Source organism: Euleptes europaea, chromosome 6, assembly GCF_029931775.1.
Source record: "Euleptes europaea isolate rEulEur1 chromosome 6, rEulEur1.hap1, whole genome shotgun sequence".
NCBI lineage: Eukaryota > Metazoa > Chordata > Lepidosauria > Squamata > Sphaerodactylidae > Euleptes > Euleptes europaea.
In genome coordinates this window covers 95,756,386-95,781,862 of record NC_079317.1, presented here as the reverse complement: position 1 = coordinate 95,781,862, position 25,477 = coordinate 95,756,386, and the positions used below count along the sequence as shown (strand labels likewise).

At 43.1% G+C, this 25,477-nt stretch overlaps 1 protein-coding gene across 2 annotated transcripts in view; it reads right to left on the bottom strand.

The window, feature by feature from the left end:
• Positions 1 to 1,654: 1,654 nt before the first annotated feature.
• DEAF1 (DEAF1 transcription factor) overlaps positions 1,655 to 25,477 on the bottom strand; it is a 36,506-nt gene continuing 12,683 nt past the window's right edge. The window contains exons 7-13 of one of the 2 annotated variants that reach the window (XM_056851192.1): positions 24,399 to 24,525; positions 23,528 to 23,656; positions 23,160 to 23,291; positions 18,123 to 18,373; positions 6,867 to 6,932; positions 3,301 to 3,390; positions 1,655 to 1,767 (exon numbers count right to left, since the gene is read on the bottom strand). In XM_056851192.1, coding sequence (XP_056707170.1) covers positions 1,663 to 1,767; positions 3,301 to 3,390; positions 6,867 to 6,932; positions 18,123 to 18,373; positions 23,160 to 23,291; positions 23,528 to 23,656; positions 24,399 to 24,525 — 900 coding nt within the window. In that variant the 3' untranslated portion in view covers positions 1,655 to 1,662. The remainder of the gene's footprint in view (positions 1,768 to 3,300; positions 3,391 to 6,866; positions 6,933 to 18,122; positions 18,374 to 23,159; positions 23,292 to 23,527; positions 23,657 to 24,398; positions 24,526 to 25,477) is intronic. The other variant, XM_056851193.1, reaches the window with a different exon arrangement.

Here is a 25,477-nt window from a genome sequence, read left to right as displayed (position 1 = left end):
ACAATACTGACTTTGATGGACCAAGGGTCTGATTCAGTATAAGGCAGTTTCACGAGTTCCTATATACTGTGATCGGCAGGCCATGCTCCACATGCTAAACAGCTAGCATCTAATAACGGTATGGATAAAAACACATGCCTTAAAATTGCAACCTGCCAGGAGCCCAATAGTCCATTACTGGGCAACTGCCAGTCCCTTCTTATGATTCACATCTGGCCCTGCCATTAGACAGATTGTGTATGGGAGGATGATAGCCTCTGGGATGGCAGGATTCATTAATTGTTGCTGAAGGTGCCTGTCCTTCTATAGATCTTTGTAGAAACCATCTGAACAGTTGCAAACAGCTGGGGCACAGCAAGTGAGGTAACAGGAAGGGAAAGCTGAGGCTTCTTGCTGCCTTGTTTGAGCTAGGACATTTGGATTAACATCCCTTCCCTTAGAGTGGTCTGTTCAGCCTTGTGCCTGCAAAAGAGTTTAGGCAAGGAGGTAATCCTCACGCCACACGGTGCACTCTCAGTTGTCCACCAGGAGAAAAGAAGGCAGTGCACATACACGGTAAGCTGTATTTTATCAAAGGTAGCTAGGCCAAACTCTGCTGTAATCTCAGCTCAAATTTTGATTGTCACCCACTGTTTACATATCCCTCAATAATCCAGATTGGTATTTGCCCGTGGAACGAGCATTGCAAGAAGTTCCACAATTGTATTGTACTTGGCTCAACATGACACATAACCATGCAGAATTTCCAGTATATCAAAATTTTGTCCTCCACAGTGAAACCTCCCAGCGTGGTGTAGTGGTTAAGAGCAGTGGTTTGGAGCGGTGGAGTCTGATCTGGAGAACCGGGTTCGATTTCCCCACTCCTCCACATGAGTGGCGGAGGCTAGTCTGGTGAACTGGATTTGTTTCCCTGCTCCTACACACGAAGCCAGCTGGGTGACCTTGGGCTAGTCATGCTCTCTCAGCCTCACCTACCTCACAGGGTGTCTGTTGTGGGGAGGGAAAGGGAAGATGATTGTAAGCCGGGTTGAGTCTTCCTTAAGTGGTAGAGAAAGTTGGCATATAAAAACCAACTCTTCTTCTCCTTCTTCTAATACAACAGCAAAATCTATGGCCAGCAATGGAATTCCAAATATAACCAAGCAATATCTAAAAGAAAACTAAAAATCCACTGAAGGATAAGGATGTTACATATTTGTTTTTAAAATGAGAGGTAGGTCAGCAAGGGAGAGCAGGATTGACACAATTACTTCGGAGGAATCTCAAAAGAAAGCATTTCTTAACAGCCGCTTTAAAAAAACCTTTAAAAATCACTTCAAAGACGACGAACCAGCATCCAGCAGAGCCATAGGATGCAGATATTTAAACTGCCAATCAGCTTTGTAAACGGTTTGTAGACAGCCCTGCAAAGTTGGTTCAGAGTTCCCTTAGCATAACTTCACATTCTCATTTCAATGTATTTTCAGCTTCTGCAGGGTGAAAGAAGAGTTTATGCTGGCCAGCAACATGGAAACAATTGCACAAACGGGATCTTCTTGATGAACGAGCTTGGTCTTTCGATTTATACAAATTCACAGTAGAATAACTGGTTCCAGCCAGTCTGTTAGCACACACGCGCGCAGAAACACACACACACACAATTTGGAGAGGTAGGAGGGCCTTTCAGACAATAACTTTCTCTATCTCATTGTCCGTCACGTGAACCTCTTCTGTTTGAACAGTAACTGTAGCAGTCTGGCCACACACATGCTGGTGATCTTTCCAATCCTGCAAACGAAGAACAAACAGACAGACTGTTAATTTGTTAAATAAAGTAAGTCTTCAGAGAAAGTGCACTGTGAAATAGTCAGACAAAGGATGAGAATGTAGCTGGGATGCTCAGCAAACTGCAAGTGTGTTATATCCACCTGAAAATACGGATTGACAGGGTGTTCAGGCAGAATTCTACTGTTTACCTGAGAGAGGTCAGTTGAGAGTGTTGGTTAGGATAGAGAGTGGGGAGAATAGAGAGGGGAGTGAAGGATCCGGGAGGATCCTGAAATAGGAAATGGAACTTGTAGTGTTTCCCTGCGGGAAACAGCTGCTAGGAAAGGGGGTGATCCTTATCAATTGTTCAAGGCGAAGAATTGGAATCTATGTGTATATTCCTTCCTCCACAGACTTTAGCAATTTTCTGTCAACTATGCTTGTGCACGTTTATCTAAGTAGTGACAGCAGAGTGATCTCTTCCAACTGCTAGAAACACCGGCCTGTAGAACAAAACAGCTACAGTTTTATGACAAACTATCTATTGTACGTAGTTACACAAAGTGTCCCTTCATTCCTGTTGCCTTTTCACCTGCCAAGTTTAAAGCTGAAACCTCCCTGACAGTCTGACTTGACCATTTCCTGTGGGAGTGAAATAAAAGTTTATGTGTAATGAATTCATGTCAGCCTCATGTGTGCCGTATTCAAACATATACCAACCAAGGGTTTTCAGTTCCTCCACATCCTAAGCTGGGTCATAATATATCTATATACGTTTTAACCTCTGGGGAACAGACGGGGCGGGGGGGGGAATGGAGCCGTTCAGTGAAGTAAAGGGAGGGGGGAGAAAGTGTCATAGTTGCTTTTATAAATTTCATTTGTAAACATGGAGGAAGAAGACTGTATTTAAGATTGGATAGTTAGGCTGGAATCTACCAAACAGCCCTTCTGGTCCCAACTCAGGGAAATTAATGGTGATCCCTTAAGAATAGAGTATCATGGATGTTTGTTTCTGCAACACTACACACATGAAGCTTATAGTGAATCAGAGCAACAGTCCATTAGAGTCAGTATTGTCTACTCTGACTGGCAGTGGCTCTTCAGAGCCGTTGCCGGTCTGAGTAGACAATACTGACTTTGATGGACCAAGGGTCTGATTCAGTATAAGGCAGTTTCACGAGTTCCTATATACTGTGATATGCAGGCCATGCTCCACATGCTAAACAGCTAGCATCTAATAACGGTATGGATAAAAACACATGCCTTAAAATTGCAACCTGCCAGGAGCCCAATAGTCCATTACTGGGCAACTGCCAGTCCCTTCTTATGATTCACATCTGGCCCTGCCATTAGACAGAGGATGTGGGTTTTCCCACATAAAGACCTCAGGTGTAGGTCTTTCCCATCACCCACTGCCTGCTCCTTTCAACTGGAGATGCCAGGAATTGAACCTGGGATGCAAAGCAGAGTCTCTTGCACTTAGCCACAGCCCCTCCCCAAACATACAAATTCTCTCTGAACAATAGTATCTGGGGTGCATAAGGATCTTATTACCTTCCGTTGACAAAAAGTTGAGCAGTAATTGACTTTATGGCAGCCAGTGCATTCATTCATAGCGTCACGACCACAGTTTACACAGGATTGCTGTCACAAAGAGTCAATGAGGAATGCAATTAGATTCTTTCTTGGAAAACCTTAGCAGCATTTAATCGTAAAAAAAAATCAAATTTCTTTGTACAAAATCAACTATTATGAACAGCAACTAAGCACTCTGAAAGATTAAACAAGCACACCAGTTTCATCTGTCCTCCTTCAGACTCTTTCTGAAGAACCAAAAGCCATCCAGGGCTATTGAAACAAACATGCTGGGACTGCCTCTTACTTTATAATTCAGAGGACCATACATGATCAAAGAGGTCGCAGACATTTAAGCGACAGAGCGGCAAGGTGAACTTATGTAGTCGGTCTTTTGTGCATAAGAAGTACCACCTCTCAGCCTTTTTCTTATATTCACAAAGAGTTCAGAAAGAGATTTCAAGAACAATTCCCGTTGCACATGCATGCGCCATCAAGACCCATGAGCTTTCCTTAATCTCCTACCAGTGATTTTACATACAGGCACACGCACGCGCACACACACACACACACAGGTGTGTTCTAAGGGCTCAAATACATAGTTCATCCTATGATTACAAAATGTAGAAAAAACAACTTTATTTTTCATCCAAGTGGCCACAGGACAATCCAAAGTAATTGCTTAAGCAAATGACACTAAAATAGAGTATGGTGCTAAGCAGGCAGTTTTGATCATCAGTTTACAGGTAAAAGAACGTACTGTGATGCAAAAGACAGAGGCACATTCATAAATAAAAACTAGGACACTTAAAGGTGTAAGCTGAAGTCTGCATTAGACCCTTTCCTTTTTTTTCCCCAGCCACTTGGAAACACCATGATTATTTCTGTATTGATGTGTGAGAGTAGAAGGGTAAGGGGGGAAAAGTCTGAATGAAGAACTAACCCTAAACCGATTGTAACTAAAGTTTTCCATTTAGGTGGAAAACAGCATCAGTCCCTCATATTCAGGCACTATTTTTAATATAGGAGGAGAAAGTGGTATTTCGGGCACTTCTTTTGTTCATCAGAAGTATGTTGTGGTGGCTCATTCAAAAGAAGAACAAATAAAGATACAGACAGCACATTTCACAGCTCAATCTGTATCCCGCTCATACAATTATCCAGGTGTGATTAGCAAGTCAATGCAATTGTATAAGATGCAGCACAGGAAGGGATTCTTGGCTGTGAATAAATTGCCATGCTGTGAGAGCATTAGCATAGGCCATATTTAGTGCAGATGTATTTTGCTTGCTTTCAGGCACTACTGATTCACACTCTGATTAACACCTAATTTGTTTGCACCATCTGCCTGTAAATTATCTGTAAACCTCAAGATATAAAGTGCCAGAGAATTACATTAAAGTTGCTTAAATGTATTTCTAATTTTTAATAAAAAAAAATTAAAAACAAAGTTGCTTAAATGGCCCAACATCAAAATACAGTGCTAAGGCATCTACTGCTCATGTGAGCAGTCCATTGATTGCAGCTTATAGGAGGTTAGGTATGGTTGCAAATGGTAAGCAGTGTCATTGAGTTCAGGTGAAATCCAAAAACACAAGCCACACAATACCTTTTATTAAGACCAATCAAAATAACACAAAAGAATATGCAAGCTTTCGAGTGCTTCAGAGCACTGTGGCAGTCTGGTGAAGAAATCTAGAGACCTTAAAAGCTTTGTGTAATTTTACTTCATCTTAACAAAAGGTATTACAGTGGTTTTTACTTTGGCATTTTGCTTTGGACCAACACAGCTGCTTGCAACTTCTGTCTGTTTTGGAAATACTTGACTTTAGCCAATACAGAGAAGGGTTCATAGACTGGAGAAAATGACTTGGAATGGTATGAAGTGGTAAGGTGTCCTCTCCCCAGGTAATACTACCCAGTTTGGTTTCTACTGAATCTTTATGCAGTACATCATCTAAAACTAACCTTCAGTATTGCTAATATAAGGATCACTGTCTGCTCTCAGCCTTTTGAGGGACCCATGTGTTGGATTCCTTTAATTTACCTCTAGCTTTCATATTTGTAATCAGAGGTCACTATTATTCTCACCTTCTTCCCAGAAAGCCAAAGGTACTATGTGATACTAGCTGTGCCCAGTCCTCATTCAGGTTTGCAGAGCATTCTACACAAGATGCAGATAAGGGGCCTTAAGATCATGTCCTTTTTGGGTTTTTTTTAATATCCAAGCTGTTGAAGCACTCTGGAGATCTCAAAAACTTGTACACCATGTTCTGCCATTTTCATTAGTCTTCAAAGCCATGTATTAGCTGTTGTTTATATTCTGCTATGGATCAACATAGCAACCTGCTGGATCAACATGGCAAAAGCAACCTGCTGCTTTTGATTTTAGGTAGTGTCTGCTTCAGAACTGAATAAAGCAACTGGCATCCTCTCTGGACAGAGCCTTGAAAGTACCGTATGCACAACTCCTACCTTCTGTGCTCAGCTGGACAAGAGTGGTTTGATAGCACCTCAGATCAGGTTAGTACAGGACATACTGCTTCTCTAAAGAATACACACACATGAACACATGAAACTGCCTTCTACTGAATCAGACCCTTGATCCATCAAAGTCAGTACTGTCTACTCAGTCTGGCAGCAGCTCTCCAGGGTCTCATGCTGAGGTCTTTCACATCATCTACTTGCCTAGTCCTTTTAACTGGACATGCTGAGGATTGAACCTGGGTCCTTCTGCATGCCAAGCAGATGCTCTACTACTGAGCAACAGCCCCTCCCCTAGTATGTAGGCTAAGTACTCTCAAAGTGGCACACACTCCTTCTTCTTTCCTCCTGGCATCTACAAGTCCTTTATTATTAAGCATGCACTACATCACTACCATCAAAGTGAGTGACAGTGCTGCACATTGTACCAAAGTCCCAGTGCAAGATATTGAGAAAATGTGTGTAAGCTGGTATTCACTGTTAGCTATAGAAGGCAGGGAGCCACAGCCATGATCTGGTGATGAAATGGCCTTGGTAGCAAAGCATCATGACATAAAACAGAACTGAAAGAACATTCTGAGGGCCACCACAAACAAATGGACCACATCACAGAAACACCAATGGGATATTTTATTGTATTGCTGGGAGCCAAAAGGAACCTGACACCAGTCACCTCTTCACACACCAGTAACAGAAACAGACAACTCATGCACAATCAGTTCAGGCATAAAACCACGATTAGGAAAGCATGGTTTACAAGCAGCCAGTACACCAGGAAGAGAAGCCATGATTTGGTCAGTCTTCACACCATGCTTTCTGCAAACTACACCAATGCCTGAATTGATAGACCAGAAAAATGACTATTGTTCTGCCTCTTAAGGTTTTTGCACTACAGAAAAAGAGTGCACAGCAGATGGAAAAAAATAGCAGACAAGCAGCAACACACCAGGGTTTGCTTTTAAATTATGGTTAGTGCAAAAATGGTTTCATGTGAAGCCTGAATTGATTATTTCGATACAGAAAGAAAAGCACAAACGTGCCAGTCTGATGCTTGTCCTTACCTTAATGATGATTTCAGTCTTTCCATCTACATCTTCTGTTTGTTGAAATAACTGGCTCTGAAACTGCTAAAATGAAAAGAGATCAAAATTTCCACTTTATATACCTATTATGCTGCTCTTGGAAGTATAGTTACAGGATACTTTGGTCCTAACAGAAAGTGCTCCTAATATTTGCAAAAGTTTTTAAAAATTTCTGACAGTGTGATAAATTGCCAGACATACCAAAGAAAAGTTTGGAAGGAACTTAATTTGATACTTGATCTATTGGCGCAAGACTGTATTCGTTACCAGCAAGGATGAGAAACACATTTAATTATGCCAAAATGGGAAAAAATAGCATAAAGGTACCAGTATGGGTGGCATAAGGAGAGAGTACCTGCTTGCAATGACTCAAGGATTTTCTGGCTATAACATTATTGATTTATTGTCTGTAAGATGCTCATGTGATGCCAAGTATTGCTTTGTGACTGAGTCAGACTGTACAGTTCAATATTAACAGCAATGTCTGGGTGAGGAATTCTTTAATCCAGCTCTCTGGGGGTTTTCAGCTTTGAGACAGGAGCCAGAGATCAAACCTGGGGTTACGCAGTATGTACCTTTCTACTGAGCCTGCACCTACAGTCCATTGCCTGAAATCTCTTCATAACCACAGGGGCCTAGCTGAGGGAGAGCTGCACGGCTCCTTCAGATCCCAACCAGAGTCCAGCATCAGGAAAAGGAGTTGCCTGCTCTAGTATCTTATTACATTACAGAAGTACCCAGCTCAAACCACAGGAGGTAGTGACTTGCAGGGTCCCATGCCTCTCTAAGCCCTTCCACTACTGTTTTCTCCACAGGGAAGGTCTTTTTCTCATTTGAACACATGACGCTGCCTTATACTGAATCAGACCCTTGGTCTATCAAAGTCAGTATTGTCTATTGAGACAGGCAGCAGCTAAGGTCTCAGGCTAAGGGCTTTCACATCACCTACTTGCCTAGTCCCTTTATCTGGAGATGCCGGGCATTGAACCTGGGACCTCCCGTATGCCAAGCAGATGCTCTACCACTGAGCCACAGCCCCTTCCTGAATTTACTGGAACTCTTTGGATAAGTATCTGGTACCAAAAGATAATTAATTTGTAGACAAACTAGCCAAGGTGCCTATGAAAATCACTTACTCTAAGAATGATTGGAAATTTGGGGGGCCATCTATTAAATGATTGTTCTTCATATGCATATGTGAAAGTTAGCTTTTCTTGATGTGGCCAGAGCACATGTAAAAGAGTCAGTTGCAAGAAGATGGCTTATCTTTTGACCTGCCTGCTGAAAGCAATAAAAACTCTGTTTTCTGCTATATTGGCCAATGCAGCAGAAGTACAGCTAGGCACAAATGCAGCTGTCTGCGCCTTCCTCACTATTGCTGAGAAGACCACTATTTCTTACCCCCTTATATATGTGCCCCTCCTCCAGTTTGCCTCTGAGCCTGGAAGGGGATGCTCTCCTGGGGGGCTGCTATTAGGTCTGATGGGGAGACCCAGATTATATCCCTGGGAATACATGAGTTTCCCCAAATAGAACCCCCTCCCCCAGAGTTTTTCATGTTGGGGAAATGGTGAGGGAGGAAGGGTGGAGGCATTTGTACGTGTACACCATGGTCCTGATCCTAACCAGGCACGCTGGAACTGAGAACTCACAGCTCATGTACGATTGTGGTATACCTGACACAGGGTAGGGATCCCAGACACAACCTGTGTATTCTATAAGGTGAGATGAGGCTTTTTAATCTGGTGCTAAAAATACATTACCATCCCATCACTACATAAGGACTCAGATCTCCATTCTGACTCGTATCTGACAAAGGGAGCTTGGACTCTCGAAAGCTTACACCCACAAAATCTTGTTGGTCTCCAAAGGTGTTATTGAACTCAAATCTATGGTTCTCAGTCTTACTAGAGAGTGAATGACCTTGTTTAAGACCAGTTCCTGGTTGTGTTTTGGTTAGTCCTGAAAGAGGAACGTTTATTTCATTGCATGTAGTCAAAGGCCAGCTTTGTGAACTAAGCTCTTCACAACTCCCACCTTCCCAGACCTTGAAAAACAAGTGGTAAGGTGCTTGCATTTACACAGTTGTACTATGACAATGGCCCTGACCTGGATGGCCCAGGCTAGCCTGATCTTGTCAGATCCCAGAAGCTAAGCAGGGTCAGCCCTGGTTAGTGCTTGGATGGGAAACTGCCAAAGAAGTCCAGAGTTACCACGCAGAGGCAGGCAATGGTATGTCTCTTGCCTTAGAAATCCTATAGGGTTGCCATAAGTCAGCTGCGACTTGACGGCACTTTATACACACACACACACTATGACAATGAGCACTACCATTTGAGCAGTCTATCTTTGTCTTAGCTTAGCAATGCACAGAGAAACTTACATTTTCTTTTTTGGCCACCTTAAGTAGATTCACTATGATACCAAATTTGCGTACCTCAGAATTAAGCCATTTGAAAGTCATAAATAATGTTAATGTACGGCAATAATACCTTGCAAAAATTTATTTTTTAAAAAAAATTGTACTTTCCCCTCTAATCTTAACCTAACTCTCATTTACACCAAGCCCCTTCTTGAATAAACCCTTCAGCACTGATACCAACAGTGGGTTCACAGCGCATAGGGCCTTCAAGTGAGCAATGGAACTTTTAGTAGTGCTAAATAAATTAAGTTAAATGTATCATTGCCAAAGATACCAGCCAAAATTAGATTCAACGCCAGGCCAGGGTGTTAAACCTCCTGAGGAACAGTTTAAAAACAATCTAAAGCAAAGTAGATTTATCCAAGAGTAGAACCTAGTACATAAGCAGATTAAGGGCTTAATTCCAGATCATCTTTATGACCTGACATCAAGGTTCTGAGGGTTGCGAATTTACAGGAACATAACGTTACTGTGGCACAGGATCAAATTAGGAAATTCTCTGGAAGCAGAGAAAAAGATAAAAATCTCTCACCCCCAAAATAATACATTAGCTGTTCACACTTAGAGAATCAGCCTCTACCTTTCAAATACGTATATTTGTAGTGGCATCCCCAATTCAGTTCAGCATGTGCTCAAATTACAGGGCGGGTGTGTGGTCTTGGCTCCCATACCTTTAATGACGGATCCCTTTGCTACTGGTTTTAGAAGGCTCCTGGAAGTATTCTTTGGCCCCCTAGATCTATTCAAAGCACCTTTATTGACCCTACTATGGTGGCTACATGCTGTTGATGGCAATCTGGTCTGCATTTATTTCCTCTCTCCAGAGCCACTGACTTTTTAACTCCCAGGTTAACTCCCAGGTTTAACTCGCCTCCCACTCCCCCATCCCTGGAATTTTGGTTTGATCGGATACTTTCCCTACCCCCATTCATCAGAGTCTCTAGAGAGGAGACAGAGCAGATTTCACTGACCAAGGGGCAGGGGGGTTGCTTAATGAAAGAAATGAGCAGCACTGGCATCTTATGCCATCCACCCTATATCTCAGTGGGTGCCTTTCCCCTGCAGAAGTCTCTGTTGAATGAGCTCAGATTTCTGGATTTTATCTCTTACAAGCACTGCGAGAACAAAAGGGGGAAAGGATTACTGCTGCACACATGATGGGGTGGGGCAGGGGTTGGTATCAGAATTTTTGCCATATAAAATAATGTATGACCCGTCATCTTGTCAGCTTAACCTTCCCTCTCCAGTTACGGTTGCATATTCCAATAAAAACCAGGCTCTGTTACCTAAAATGCACCACAGACTTTCCTTTTTAAGAAGCTGTGGAGGCCTCCCTCTTAGAAGCAACCTTGCCATTTCTGACTGCTTGCTGGTTCCAAATTGTGAAAGGGATCCTGTATCTTCATCAGTTTCACTGGAGGGAGAAAGGTGCAGCTTTTCCAGCACTGACAGAAATAAGCATTTTTCTTCTTCTTTAAAGCAACATTTAAGGTATAGGAACTCACTCTGGGGGTGAACCATGTTATCCTCTTCCAAAAGAAATTTAGATCATTAGGGGAAGGATCTTCAGTAGCAGTCTCACCACCTTCATAGACCTTCTGTTCTCAAGCATCCTCCAAGATAGCCATGACAATTAAACTAGTTTACAATAGGTTTGCATTCATGATACAAAAATGCAGACTGATAGTAACTAAATCACTATTCCATGTGGATATATTCTTGTTACATCGAAAATACATATCTTGAAGCTCATAGCACAAGTATGGGCCTTGATATGCTTCAGTTTCCCATAAAAACTCCACAGAACGCCATTATGGCCGCTTGAATCATGTAATTTAAGAGACAGGTTTCTGCAGAGGGGAGTCCCAAGAACACAGAAGGGTCCCTGAGGTGTGTATCTTTCAAAGTTTATGTATACCTCAATCACCTTCATATTGTAGCTTTAGCATCTACACTGTGGTTATGTTTTAAAACAGATCTTTAATGGGATGAATATATGCAATTGTATATGGGGCTGCAGCCTGCACAATTTATTTTTCTTGTTTTGCAGATCTACAGGTACCATGCGTCTTGTGTGACTGGAGTGATAAGGAAAGGAAGAACAGATTTTATTTTCTGAAAGAGGCACTGACAGGATTTTACAGGAGCTCTTAGTTCCTATTTATGCAAACATTATTATCACTGAAGGTTTTGATTAGAGCAGTAAAGGAACAAAATTTAAAGCCCAGGGGGAATTACATTTCAAATAGCTTTCCATTCCAAATACTGCCCCCCAAAAATCCAAGAATGTTTTATGTCTCATACTGAAAGGATTCCAAGTTGTAGACTCAATGAAGCAGAAGTAGATTTTTGCTTGTGCAACTGGGCTTTCCTGCTACCCTTTGCGGATGACCCTCCTGCCAAAAAGCTGCTTCTGGCAAGGGACCCTCCAGAAAAAGCATGGGATGTGGCAGGATGTGGCACAGGGAACTGCAGGTGGAGGCAGGAAATTGACAAAAAAAGATAAGTCGCTTCCTACCCCCATGCCAAGAACACTCCATTTGTTCAACAAGCCCTTTGAAGGCCTGAACAGTATCAGCGAAACATACAGATTTTGGGGGAGGGAAGCTGTTTTTCTATTCATGTTATCTTTAAATACAGGAATGTTAAGATTCTCGACTTTAATTTGCCTTCTTAAAAAAACACTAATAATTTGTGGAAATTTTCATATATTATTTTTGACAAAGCTACTTTTTCTGAAGACAGTTTGCTCTGTGGAAAACCTAAAGGAGATTTTAGAAGCCTTAGCCACATCTAATCACAGTGCATCCAATGAATCAACACATTTCCAGGCAATGGTCATTCATCTGGATACAAGGCTGGGAATCAATCTGAAGGTGGCTAATGCAAATGCTCTCTCCACTGACTTCTTTGTCCCCTAAATGTAGTATTAAGAGGATGAGCCTGCCTAGGAAGGAAATGTGTATTTTTTCTCTCCATTGCACCCCAGTTGTTTGGGAGAACAGTGCTCAGCCAGCCCTGCCAGGTGGAAGAAATAGGATTACTCTTAGGATCCTTTCCATCCAGCTATTCAAGCCAGCATCTTTCCCTTGTTGCTGCCACCAAGGCAGGACTCCATTTATCACTGTAGAGAGTAGAGAAATTCCACTCCTGAAGCAGAATCTGGTAGGGATGAGGAAGCAACGGCTTATCTGTAGGAATACACCATTATCACTACCTCCCTCTTGAAATATCTTTATCCTTTTGTTCCACATTTTCCTGCTCAGGACAATCTGGGGGGGGGGGGGAATTAGGCTTCCAGAAAATCCAGAAATATAAACATAGAAGAAAAATTCAGAATACACTGAGGAAGGATTAAATTATTGTCAAGTTGAATAATCACAAAAGTAGCTGTGTTTCTCTTATTTAAGGGGAAAGGGTTCTGATGCAGCTCGTGTTTGATTAAAACAGTTAACTCTGGAGGGAAAAAAGTTAACAGTGAGGGAAAAAAGTATTTGATCCCCTGCTGAATTTGCCTTCTGACGAAGAAATGACCAGTCCATAATTTTAATGGTACGTTTATTGTAGCTGTGAGAGACAGAACAACAACAGGAAAAACCCCAGAAACCCAGGAGACAAAAGTCAGAGATTGATGTGCATTATAATGAGTGAAATAAGTATTTGATCCCTTTGCAAAAGATGACTTAGTACTTGGTGGCAAAACCCTTGTTGGCGATTACAGAGGTCAGACATTTCTTGTAGGTGGCCACCAGGTTTGCACACATCTCAGGAGGTATTTTGTCCCACTCCTCTTTGCAGATCCTCTCCAAGTCAGTAAGATTTCGAGGCTGATGTGTAGCTACTCGAACCTTCAGCTCTCTCCAGATTTTCAATGGGATTAAGGTCTGGAGACTGGCTAGGCCACTCCAGGACCTTAATGTGCTTCTTCTTGAGCCAATCCTTTGTTGCCTTGGCCGTGTGTTTTGGGTCATTGTCATGCTGGAATACCCATCCTCGACCCATTTTCAATACCCTGGCTGAGGGAAGGAGGTGCTCACCCAAGATTTGACGATACATGGTCCCGTCGATCGTCCCTTCGATGCAGTGAAGGTGTCCTGTCCCCTTAGCAGAAAAACACCCCCGAAGCATAATATGTCCCCCTCCATGTTTGACGGTGGGGATGGTGTTCTTGGGGTCGTAGGCAGCATTCCTCCTCCTCCAAACACAGCGAGTTGAGTTGATGCCAAAGAGCTCAATTTTGGTCTCATCTGACCACAACACTTTCACCCAGTTCTCCTCTGGGTCATTCAGATGTGCATTGCCAAACTGCAGACGGGCCTGTACATGTGCTGTCTTGAGCAAGGGGACCTTGCGGGCTCTGCAAGATCTCAGTCCTTCACGGCGTAGTATGTTACCAACTATGGTTGGTAACTATGGTCCCAGCTGCCTTGAGATCATTGACAAGTTCCCCCCATGTAGTTCTGGGCTGCTTCATCACCGTTCTCATGATCATTGCAACTCCACGAGATGAGATCTTGCATGGAGCCCCAGACCGAGGGAGGTTGACAGTTAGGGTTAGGGTTGTCACCTTCTCACCAAGCTGCTTGGCAATAGTCTTGTAGCCCAGTCCAGCCTTGTGCAGGTCTACAATCTTGTCCCTGACATCCTTGGACAGCTCTTTGGTCTTGGTCATGGTGGCTAGTTTGGAATCTGATGGATTGATTGCTTCTGTCGACAGCAGAACCCTAACCCTAATCTGGCTGGTTGATAGGGGATCAAATACTTATTTCACTCATTATAATGCACATCAATCTCTGACTTTTGTCTTCTGGGTTTCTGGGGTTTTCTCTGTTGTTATTCTGTCTCTTACAGCTACAATAAACCTACCATTAAAATTATGGACTGGTCATTTCTTCATCAGAGGGCAAATGGGCAAATTTAGCAGGAGATCAAATACTTTTTTCCCTCACTGTAATTACAGTTGGTTACACAGCATATCCTCAGGCATAAGTAGGAGAACCCATTAGGAGGAAGCAGCTTGTGGAATAATAATGGTCTGTGGGTCATGAATCATATAATCATAGAATTGGAAGGGACCACTAGGGCCATCTAGTCCAACCCCCTGCACAATACAGGAATTTCACAACTACCTCCCCCCCACAACCCCAGTGGCCCCCACTACATGTCCAGAAGATGGCCAAGGTGTGTTCTCTCTCATCATCTGCTTAAGGTTATAGAATCAGCATTGCTGACAGATGGCCATCTAACCTCTTCTTAAAAACCTCCAGGGAAGGAGAGCTTACCACCTCCCAAGGAAGCCTGTTCCACTGAGGAACAGCTCTCACTGTTGGAAACTCTTTTGATTTAATTTCAACCCGTTGTTTCTGGTCTGACCTTCTGGGGCAACAGAAAACAACTTGGCACCCTCCTCTATGTGACAGCCCTTCAAGTACTTGAAGATGGTTATCATATCCCCTCTCAGTCTTCTCTTCAGGCTAAACATACCCAGCTCCTTCAACCTTTCCTCATAGGATTTGGTCTCCAGACCCCTCACCATCTTTGTTGCCCTCCTCTGGACACGTTCCAGCTTGTCTACATCTTTCTTAAATTGTGGTGCCCAAAACTGAAAACAGTACTCTAGGTGAGGTCTAGCCAGAGCAGAGTAAAGCGATACCATCTGTGATCTGGACACTATACTTCCGTTGTTCATGGGTGGAAAACTAATCTTCTCAGCGCCCCCATATAACACAACACTGGAACAAACAAATATATACCATTCAGGATACAATGGTTCCATATTAACATACCACACTCCCATTAGTACATTATCTTGATACTTTCAGGACAATGATTAGCACATTACTTCTGCAGGACAGTACTCAGCTCAAACCCAACCCCTCTCTGACTCTTCCTACACACTTGACACTGAGAGACACTGTCCTTCAGTGTTGCTACTCTGAGGATGCCTGCCACAGCTGCTGGCGAAACGTCAGGAAAGAAAATTCCAAGACCACGGTTACACAGCCCGGATAACCTACAAGAACAATGAACTCTGACCGTGAAAGCCTTCGACAATAAATATATCATGCTACCTTCATTCCCTGAGTTGGAGAAATACATCTAGAGTATACACTGCCAAGATATTTACTTCACAGAGAGACCCCATTGCCTAGAATTAAAAAAAAGGGTGGGGGGGAATTTGCATCTAAACGCTACAGAAACATCACTGAAAATAGACGGCCTCAACCTCTCCTACATTAAGCACTTGACTGCACACATTCTATTTAAGCCAGTTGTCAGAAAACAGATGTGAATTATCCAGCCCATTACATTTCTCTTTTGAGTTCCAGAAAACATGGAACAGGAAAGAGCATTTCACAGTATGAGTTCGGCAGGTTTCAAAACAGGGGGGAAAAATGAAGCCTTCAGCACAGAAAAGAACACAGATTTTCCCTCACAGCAACCAATTTAATGTCCTATCTTCTTTTATTTTCACTAATTAGCAACATTATCCACACAGCAACATCTATTATGTTCAGTAATTTTGGAGACTTGAGGCACTTGTTTTTGGTTTTTTCTTTCTGTTCTGCACTGCTAAATCAAAATATATGCACAGGTCTTTCAGTCTGCTATTTTGTCTCCAATCAGCACACTAGGCATTACACAAATACATTCTCAGTGTTTCCCTTTAAGGCGCACTGTGACCAATAACATTTTACCTTTACTCCAGAACTATATGTCGGTGCTATAGTAATCTAAGGTTAACAATTCTGCATTGTGTTACTCTGAAGTACATGGCTTATTTTAAAATCCCCACAGCTGTGGTGTTTTTTTTTTTAAAAAACGTATAGAAATTATGAATTTCCTTGTTTAGGTGTGGTGTTGAACGGGCTTATCCAGGTCTTCTTCTGTTTATCTGACAACTTTTCCAGGTGGGTAGCCATGTTGGTCTGCAATACAAGAGCAAGATTCGAGTCCCGTGGCACTTTAAAGACCAACAAGGTTTCCAGGGAATAAGCATTTGAAAGTCAAAGCTCTCTTCAGCAGATACGGACAACTGTGTTACGGATACATTTAAATGAAAATGGACGGACGGGTTAAGTACTGCTGAATGATCCCCCTGCTGGCCATCTAACCTAAATCTTGGTCCTCTTTCCATCCCCGCATGCTACTCGTCTCCCCCTCCATTTCTCTCTGCCACTTTCAGTTTTTAAAGGCCTCTATGATGGAAATAGTAAGCTGTGCAAAATAATTGCCCTAATTTGTCCTTGCCATAAGATAGAGCAGTGTTTCTCAACCTTTTTGTGTGTGTGTGTTAAGTGCCATCAAGTCGCTTCCGACTCAAGGCGACCCTATGAATCAATGTTCTCCAAAATGTCCTGTTTTTGACAGCCTTGCTCAGGTCTTGCAAATGGAGGGCTGTGACTTCCTTTATTGTGTCAATCCATCTCTTGTTGGGTCTTCCTCTTTTCCTGTTGCCCTCAACTTCTCCTAGCATGACTGTCTTTTCCAATGATTCTTGTCTTCTCATAATGTGACCAAAGTATGATAGCCTCAGTTTAGTCATTTTATCTTCTAGGGTCAGTTCAGGCTTGATTTGATCTATAACCCACTGATTTGGTTTTTTGGCAGTCTACAATATCCGTAACACTCTCCTCCAACACCACATTTCAAAGGAGTCTACTTTCTTCCTATCAGCTTTCTTCAATGTCCAGCTTTCACACCCATACATAATAATAGGGAATACGATGGCATTAATTAATTTAATCTTGGTGGCCAGTGGCACATCCTTACACTTCAGAATCTTTTCTAGCTCCTTCATGGCTGCCCTTCCCAGTGTCAATCTCCTTCTGACTTCTTGGCTGCAGTCTCCCTTTTGGTTGATGATGGAGCCAAGGAATAGAAAGTATTCAACAGTTGCTGTTTACCTGTGCGGAACCCTTAGAATCATAGAGTTGGAAGGGACCACCAGGGTCATCTAGTCCAACCCCCTGCACAATGCAGGAAATCCACAACTACCTCCCCCCCATACCCCACTGACCCCCACTCCATGTCCAGAAGATGGCCAAGATGCCCTCCCTCTCATCATCAGCTTAAGGTTATAGAATCAGCATTGCTGACAGATGGCTATCCAACCTATTCTTAAAAACCTCCAGAGAAGGAGCGCTCACCACCTCCCGAGGAAGCCTGTTCCACTGAGAAACTGCTCTAATGGTTAGAAAATTCTTCCTAATGTCGAGATGGAAACTCTTTTGATTTAATTTCAACCCATTGGTTCTGGTCCGACCTTCTGGGGCAACAGAAAACAACTCAGCACCCTCTTCTATATGACAGCCCTTCAAGTACTTGAAGATGAACCCACCTTGAAATAATATTCATGTCTCAGGGAACCCCCACATATGATTACATATGGTTTACATATGATCACTATTTCTCGCGGAACCCTAGGGTTACGGGGAACCCTGGTTGAGAAACACTGAGACAGAGTATGGAATTCTGTGGGGGGACAAAACTGAGATTCGCTTTGGCACACAGCAAGTATACTCAGCTCTGTGTATAACCTCTCAATGAAAAAGCTGTGTTCTGTTTTTAACTATTCAAAAAAGGGCTATAATTCACTACCTTCCCCTCAGTTTCATCAACATCAGATATTAATAACACTGAAATACGGACATTTTCTTCAATACAACTGAAGAATACCACCTAAAGTTACTAAACTGCATTGTCAAACCTCCACTGGCTCATAAAAGAAAGCAGCTGTGGGGGTCCCTTCTTGAACAGCTGGCTGTGGCGAAATTTTTGACCCAGAACAGTTTTTCTTGTGGCACAGTTACCTCTTTCCTCTCCACATCTGCTTGAATTTTTGCTTGAGTGACAACGGCTTCTCTGTATGAGGAGCTGGCCTGCTTCGCTTGCTCAATGAGATTCTTCAGCTGCTGAGCTGTGCTGAGTAGTGAATTGACCATCTCCTCAAGGTACACCCAGCTTCGTTGCTCTGACATTTCTAGCCCATTCACCATGGAAGAAGATATTGTTTTGGTGGGGGTACTGGGTGGCACAGCCAAGGCTGGAAGTGACGTCAATACTAGAAATTTAAACAGCAAAACAAACCCATGGAGTTAAAGATTTCAACCCAAGATCAAGCTGAAGTACAACAGGCTGCATTAGCCTCAGACAATGAGTCTATCCAGTAGGGTTGGTTGGTTCACCACTCAAAATGACACAAGCAGCTGCTAGGTGATAAATTGGGGGGGGGGGGCAGCAACATGGTAGGAGCTGGCAAGTGTGTCTTACACCTGCTGTTGCCTCCTGTACTGGTAGAGCTGCTGCCTGGGTGGGCTGCAGAATCCCTTCCATTGCAGCCAATGGATCCTGCCAAGGCAGTAAAACCCACATGAGCAGGTGCGTGCCTCCTCAGATCCATGCAAAGCCGATTGCAGAGAAAGGCGCTAATTCTGCAGCCTACCAAGGATCACTATGGGAGGAGGCATTCGGGGATGCGAACTGGCTTGAGCCAGCCCTGTTTTGATAATGCTTTGTTCCACTAATAATTGATGAGGTGAAAAGGTTTTTACTGATGGCAATTAAAGTGCGCGAAAGCTTGTGTCATTCATGAAGCAATTTTAGGGCTGTGAAGCGAGTAACTTCCCCTGCACCTAAAACTGTTTTAGCGTTAATTTTATGGAGGTGATCCAAAACTGCTTTTTATGTTTATGTAGACGCTATCATTTGTATAACTAATGCCAATAAAGGTGTTGTATTCGTGTTCGATAATGCTTTCTGGAGGGCTACACGAGCACCATACTAGGGGCAGAAATTAGAAGCTAGTGGTTCTTTACATTAAATAGCCATGAGGACACCACAATCCTGACTCACACACCTGCACGGATTGGGGCGACCATTCCCGAGAGGGGCTGAAGTGTGCCTTGAAAAGTTAAGCTACCGTGGCAGATGCGTCTATGCTGCTCCTCAGAACAGGGGAGCATTCTGCAACATTTCCCCCACCTCCTGCCACCACAGTGGGCAGCAACCTCTTCCTAGGCATGTGAGAAAGGACAGCCTGGAATAGCATGAGGCAGTCCATAATACAGGCATAGGGGAAACCCAACCGTATAATCAGAAAGTGAAGTGAGGTTCCTCTTTGAATACACAATCTGCTCCTGGACAGTGTGTTTATGCCAGAGGTCCTGCTCAGTCTCTTTCTAGGAGGCAGTTGTCCTTTGCAGAGAGGCCCAAAAGCAGAATGAAGAACTCAGGGACACCCGAGTCCACAATCCCCCTTTTCAGGGGGGGAAATGGAGGGGGGAGGGAAATACAGAAGGAATGTGTGAAGGCTACTGAAATAAAGAGTGGGGATGTGTCTGTTAGCTGTGTGCCTCTGGCATTGTTCCACCACTATATCTTCCACAAAAATGGAAGGCTGAAAAATGGTTATTGAGGTCATCAGATGGTTCCATTATCACCATTTTCAAAGGTGAAGGGATCCTCCCCTCCCTCAAAAAAGCACTGATTTTCCCTCAGCAATGGCCCCAACTCAGCCTGGCTACATTTTTTAATCATTTTATTAAATTTATTATTAACAAAATTACAATAAACAAAATAAAGAAAAAGTGAAAAATGAAAAAAAAAACAGGCAAAAAGATCTTCTGTTTTCGTTGGTATCGAATGTAAATCTAAATAAGAAATTACAACCTGTCCTCTAGCTACATATACAAAATTATTTTTAAAATTATTCTTACAACTAAAAAAAATCAAACTTTTCTCTGTCATACCTACATTCTTATTCTTCAAACCCACAAATCATCAATTCATTCTTTTCTGTATTACGCAAAAAGTCCATAAATGGTTTCCAATTTTCCACAAACTTAAGTTATTTTCTCTGATCAAAGCAGTCAGTTTGGTCATTTCCGCTAATTCTAACATCTTGACAAGCCATTCTTCTATTGTAGCCTGTCTGGCTAATTTTTTAAAGTTGGGAAGGACAGAGATCTAAACAAAATGCAAGGGCTTTTGCAACCCAAAATAACATGTTGACAAGCCTTGAGGAAAACACACGCTGAATTATCAAGGCAAGTATGACAAGCGGTCCCTTTCTTATACCTTGGCACATTGCCCCATGTGCCGCATTCATGTTGGATCAAACCTGAGTGATGTTGTCAGGGAAAAAACCCAAGCAAAATTGCCACAGTACTTATTATCATTCCCTGTTTGCTCAACAGCCAATGTGATGGAGTGGCTAGAATGTTAGGTTAGGTTCTGGAAGACCCCGTTCAAAGCTTGTTGGGTGACCTTTACAGAGCCGACTGATCCACACCCGAACAAGATGGGGTCAAAAGAGGAAGTTGTGGCGACCCCACCTGGTGACAGCCTCGCTTGAGCTGGCCTCCCCTTCGCCCACCCCACAGCATGGCTGCCATGGGAGGTGGGCGTCACTGGGCCAGGGCCTGGAGAAGGAGTGGCCCATAAGGCAATCTGGGTGCTCATCTGTCTGTCTATCTGGGGCTTTTGAGGCTTTCTTGTAGTGCCCTGTTGCCACCCAAGGGGTGGAGCTGGGCTAGTTCTATGAAAGTACCCGAGGGACAGCAAGAGACTGTGTGAAGGGAATGGGGGGGGTGCTGAGGCACTGAAATGGGGGTTTGAAGAGAGGGGAGGACATAAATCGTGGTGTGTTTCTGACTATGTCTGGGGATATATTTCTTGTACTTGTTATGTAGCTCGTTCAATATGGTGCTTTTATATATATTTAATTAATATTCTGCCGCCTTTTTTCTCCATCATGGAACTCAGAGTGGTGTATCTAAGAGGTTCCCAGGTGATCTCCCAGCCAGGTGCTGTCCAGAGCCAAACATGCTTAAGTTCAGCAAAATGGTTGCATCCTGTTCCTTCTGGATAAGACTCTAGGCCCTTCCACTGAAACTCTTAACTTTGGATGTATAGCCACGTTAGCCAGTATTAGCAAAATGCAACAGAAGTTCAGTGGCACTTTAAAGATTAACGCAACATATTTCAGCATAAGCTTTGGTGAGTCTGAGCATTTAGTGAAGTAAGCTCTTATTTGTGAAAGCTAATGCTGGAATATATTTTGTTAGTCTTTGTAGTGCTGCCGGACTCAAAAGTATAATTATTCATAGATAATAGATTGATAAGATAATGTAAAAGTGTAATTATTCATTAACAATTCATAAAGGTAAACACCATTTATTCTATCATTTAAGAGTTGATGATTATATATGTATATTATATAAGTTGATTATATATGTATATATAAAGAAAAAATATGTACATAATATATGGGGGTGTCATTTTGTACTTTTGCCTCCCTTCAAAAAATATGTCCAGAGATTTTGGCTGGGCTGTCACCATTATGTGGATAACACTTAGCTCTATCTTGCGCTTCCATCAGATTCAGGGAAGCCATAGAAACCCTGGACTGGTATCTGGAGGCAATTTTGGAGTGGATGCTGGCTAATAAGCTGAAGTTTAATCCTAACAAGACAGAAGTGCTACTGGGGATTTAAGGTGTCACCCATTTTGGATGGGTTTGCACTCCCCTTGAAAGAACAGGTCCAAAGTTTGGGGGTGATCTTGAACCCAGGACTTCCGCTGAATAAGCAGGTGACAGCTGTGGCCATGAGAGCCTTTTACCGGCTTCAACTAATTAGTCAGCTGCAGCCTTTCCTGGGTAGAAAAGATCTGACCACTGTGATGCATGTTTTGGTTACATCCAGATTAGATTACTGCAATGTTTAGAAACCTGAACTGGTGCAGGATAGTGCAGCCAAGACGTTGACTGGACTGGGTCGTAGGGACCATATCACTCCAGACTTGGCCCATCTACACTGGCTTCCAGTTTGTTTCTGGGCAGAATTCAAGGTAGCTAGTGTTGACCTTTAAAGCCCTGCATAGCTTGGGACCAGCAGATCTGAAGGGCTGCTGACTCCCATATGAACTTAGTGGCTGCATCCTGTTCCATCTGGCGAAGACTCTGGTCCCATATGACCACTACTGTCATCTTCCAAGGCCCTGCTTTGGGTGACCCTACCTTCTGAGATTAGGCGGGTGGCAACCCAAGAGAGGACCTTCTCAGTTGTGGCACCAAAACTCTAGAACTCTCTCCCAAGAGAGACTCGCCTGTCCTCTTCTGTTGCCATCTTCCACCAACAGGTTAAGACTTTTTGTTTCAACTGACCTCAGTGACTCCTGCTTCCTGGTCTATGTTTTAACTGATGGTCGATGCTTTTGTTCTTGTATTTTTGCTTGGTTTTAATCACCTTAATAGCGTGTTTTGTTTAATAGTTTTAAGACGTGTTTTTATTCCGTATGCTATTAATCTGTTAGCAGCCTTGGTGGCCCCGATTAGGGCAGAAAAGTGGGGCATAAATTTGTCAAGAAATGCAAGTCTGGTATATTAGGGTTTGACAGTTCAGGACTAGATCTAGAGCAGCTTGATAGACAGAAGTCAGCCAAGAACCAGCCTGAACAGGTTCTGACCAAAGCTGATGCAATGAGGAGTAAGGGGTGCAATGACTCAGCAGTTAGCTGATTGGTGGCTGGTGATTGGGAGAGCTATAAATGTATATTTCTCTGTATCTATGTGTGGGAGATATTAGTGGATGTGGTTCATGTTGGTGATTGCTATAAATCTGAACACTGTATATTAACTAGCACTGTTTTATGCAGCATTGGCTCTACTGGTGTTTATTCCTGAGATTCTGCATAATCCGCTAGCTCCTATGACAAAATTCTGTAAAATAAATAAATAAAAGCAAGATACAGTTTCCTTCCCTGAGTCAGTCTCTCATGGAAGAAAGCTGAAGTAGTTACCTGAAGTTAGATACGTTGAATTATTTTGGAGTCTGGTAGAATCTTACCAATTTTGGGATGCGAAGTTGGCAGTGCTGCTTCTGGGAAAGTGGAGATCTGACAATTGTCCTGATAACTTGGGTAGTGAGGCTCTGGATGACTGACTCGGCATGGCTGCTGAACATTTGTTTCTTGTACTACTGTGGGGAAAAGCAACAACAAACAGAATCAGGACTCCTGGAGAAAAAAATAACCTCTTCATTTGGATTTTACATGAATTTGAATGATTCCACAATAATTGTTTTTAGTCACCTTAGCCACATGCGCATCCCTAGAACTTGATTTCTTCATCCAGAAATTTTGTAAGGAATCCATAACTCCCCATAGGTATCTCTAATGTATGTGTGCATGTATGAATGTAGTTTATTTTACTTACCAGTGGCTCCAGTAAAAACATCACCCTGGGATGGACTTTCTGAGATAATGGCTGTGGCCTCAACAGTTGAAGTACGGTCGAAGGTCAAAGTGCCTGAGGTAGTGATCTGCCCTGAGGGAGTCACGGTGACTAAAAAAAAATTAAAATTAAAAATGAATCCTGGCTTTGCTTACAAGTCAAAACAAAAATTAAAAACAAAAGTTCAGACTTCTGTAGAAAATATTTTGTTGGCATTTCCTTGATACATTAGTCTTTGTAAAGCAAACATCAGAACCACGAAGACAAAATACTGAATGCTAGCACCAAAAACAGAACAACGCTTCACTTGCCTTAAGTGACAGAAGCAAAAAGGGAATAAAAGATAAAGCAAAAAACCCCACAACCCTAATCAGCTATCAGCCCATTCCTAAAGGGGGGGTAGATCCGTGGCGGCTGGGAGTGGCGGAGGTGTACCGCCTCCTCTGAGGCTTCCTGGCTGCCGCCGAGACAAAAATGGGGAGGGAATTAAAAAATAAAAATAAAGAGAGAGAAAAAAGGGGGGGGAATTCCCCATTGACAAAAGTGAGGCTGCGCCGCCGAAAAAGGTGGCGCAGCCCTGCCGCCACCTAGGGGGCCTCGGCGCGGCTGTTCTCTTCCAGGAATTAGTTCTGTGCTGGCGGTGGTGGCCGGCAGAGCTCTGTTGCTCCCAGATGCCGGCGTATCTGCCCCTGTGCTGGTGTGTTTGCCACTTTCTCCCACAACAGCTTCTATGGAGATTCCCCGCCCCCAGGATTGCAGCCTATATGACCCTTCTTCAGTATTTAAATAAGCAAACTTCTTTTGAAAGGCATAATGTAATTGACAAAGCTGTTAATTCCAAGAAAAGGCTTACAGGTAGTAGCAGCAGTTGCAGGAAGCAGGGTGATATTTTTGGGAGAGTCCTTCTTTGTTGGAGTTGCAGGCAATTCATTTTCTTTTTTCCGTCTTTTATATGGCACAAAGAGTCTTACGGGGCCACTCTGTTAACAAACACAAAACCTCTGTCAGTGCTTCTTTTTATAGAGTGAAGTAAAGAGATAGTTGTTGCTGTGGGAGGGGGGAACTGGGTATCCCTGATTAATTTTGTGACGCTTACAAACTAACTACAATGAAATATCACGTGATGGGCTTGGAGCTCAGTGAATGCCATGCTGCCACCTGGGGGTGAAGGTAGAGTCCTGAGTCCAGAAAGGATGAGGACTGCCGTGCTAGACCGTGAACTAAGGCAGATCAGGAGAGGGAGGGCAGGAAGGGTTGTGTCAGTGTTTGGCTCTCATGGCCCTTTCTTACATGCCCAGGGAAATGCTGATGGCCACTTTGGGGTCAGGAAGCAATTTTCCTCCAGGCCAGACTGGCCAGGGATCCTGTGGGGGGTTTTTTGGCCATCTTCTGGGCATGGAGTAGGGGTCTCTGGGGGTGCAGTGGGGGGAGGTAGTTGTGAATTTCCTGCATTGTGCAAGGGGTTGAACTAGATGACCCTGGTGGTCCCTTCCAGCTCTAGGATTGTATGATTCTAGACTGATCTCCCACCCAAACCCCGATCCACATTATGCCACCATGGTTGTCCCCATCTCTTCTCAGCTTTTCTCCTGGCTTGACTTGACTACTGCCAGGCTGCATGCTCCTTACATCCCCCACCAACATTATCAAACGCATTTTCAATATAGTTCTTAATATATGAAATAAGAAGCAAATAATTTTCCCAGCTTCCCTATTGCTTAAATCTGCAGTTTTAAATCTGCACAACAACCTGAACTAGCACCCCGAAACAAAACAGGCAGATTCTATTCCAGTACTATTCTGTTCTAGAGTCACTGCAATTTTTGTTCTTAGGAACTATGATGTTTATTCTTAATGAACCCTGAAATTCTGAAGTATTTTTAAGATAGTGCTTTACTCCGCCACAGCACACTCCTTCGAACCCTGAGGATG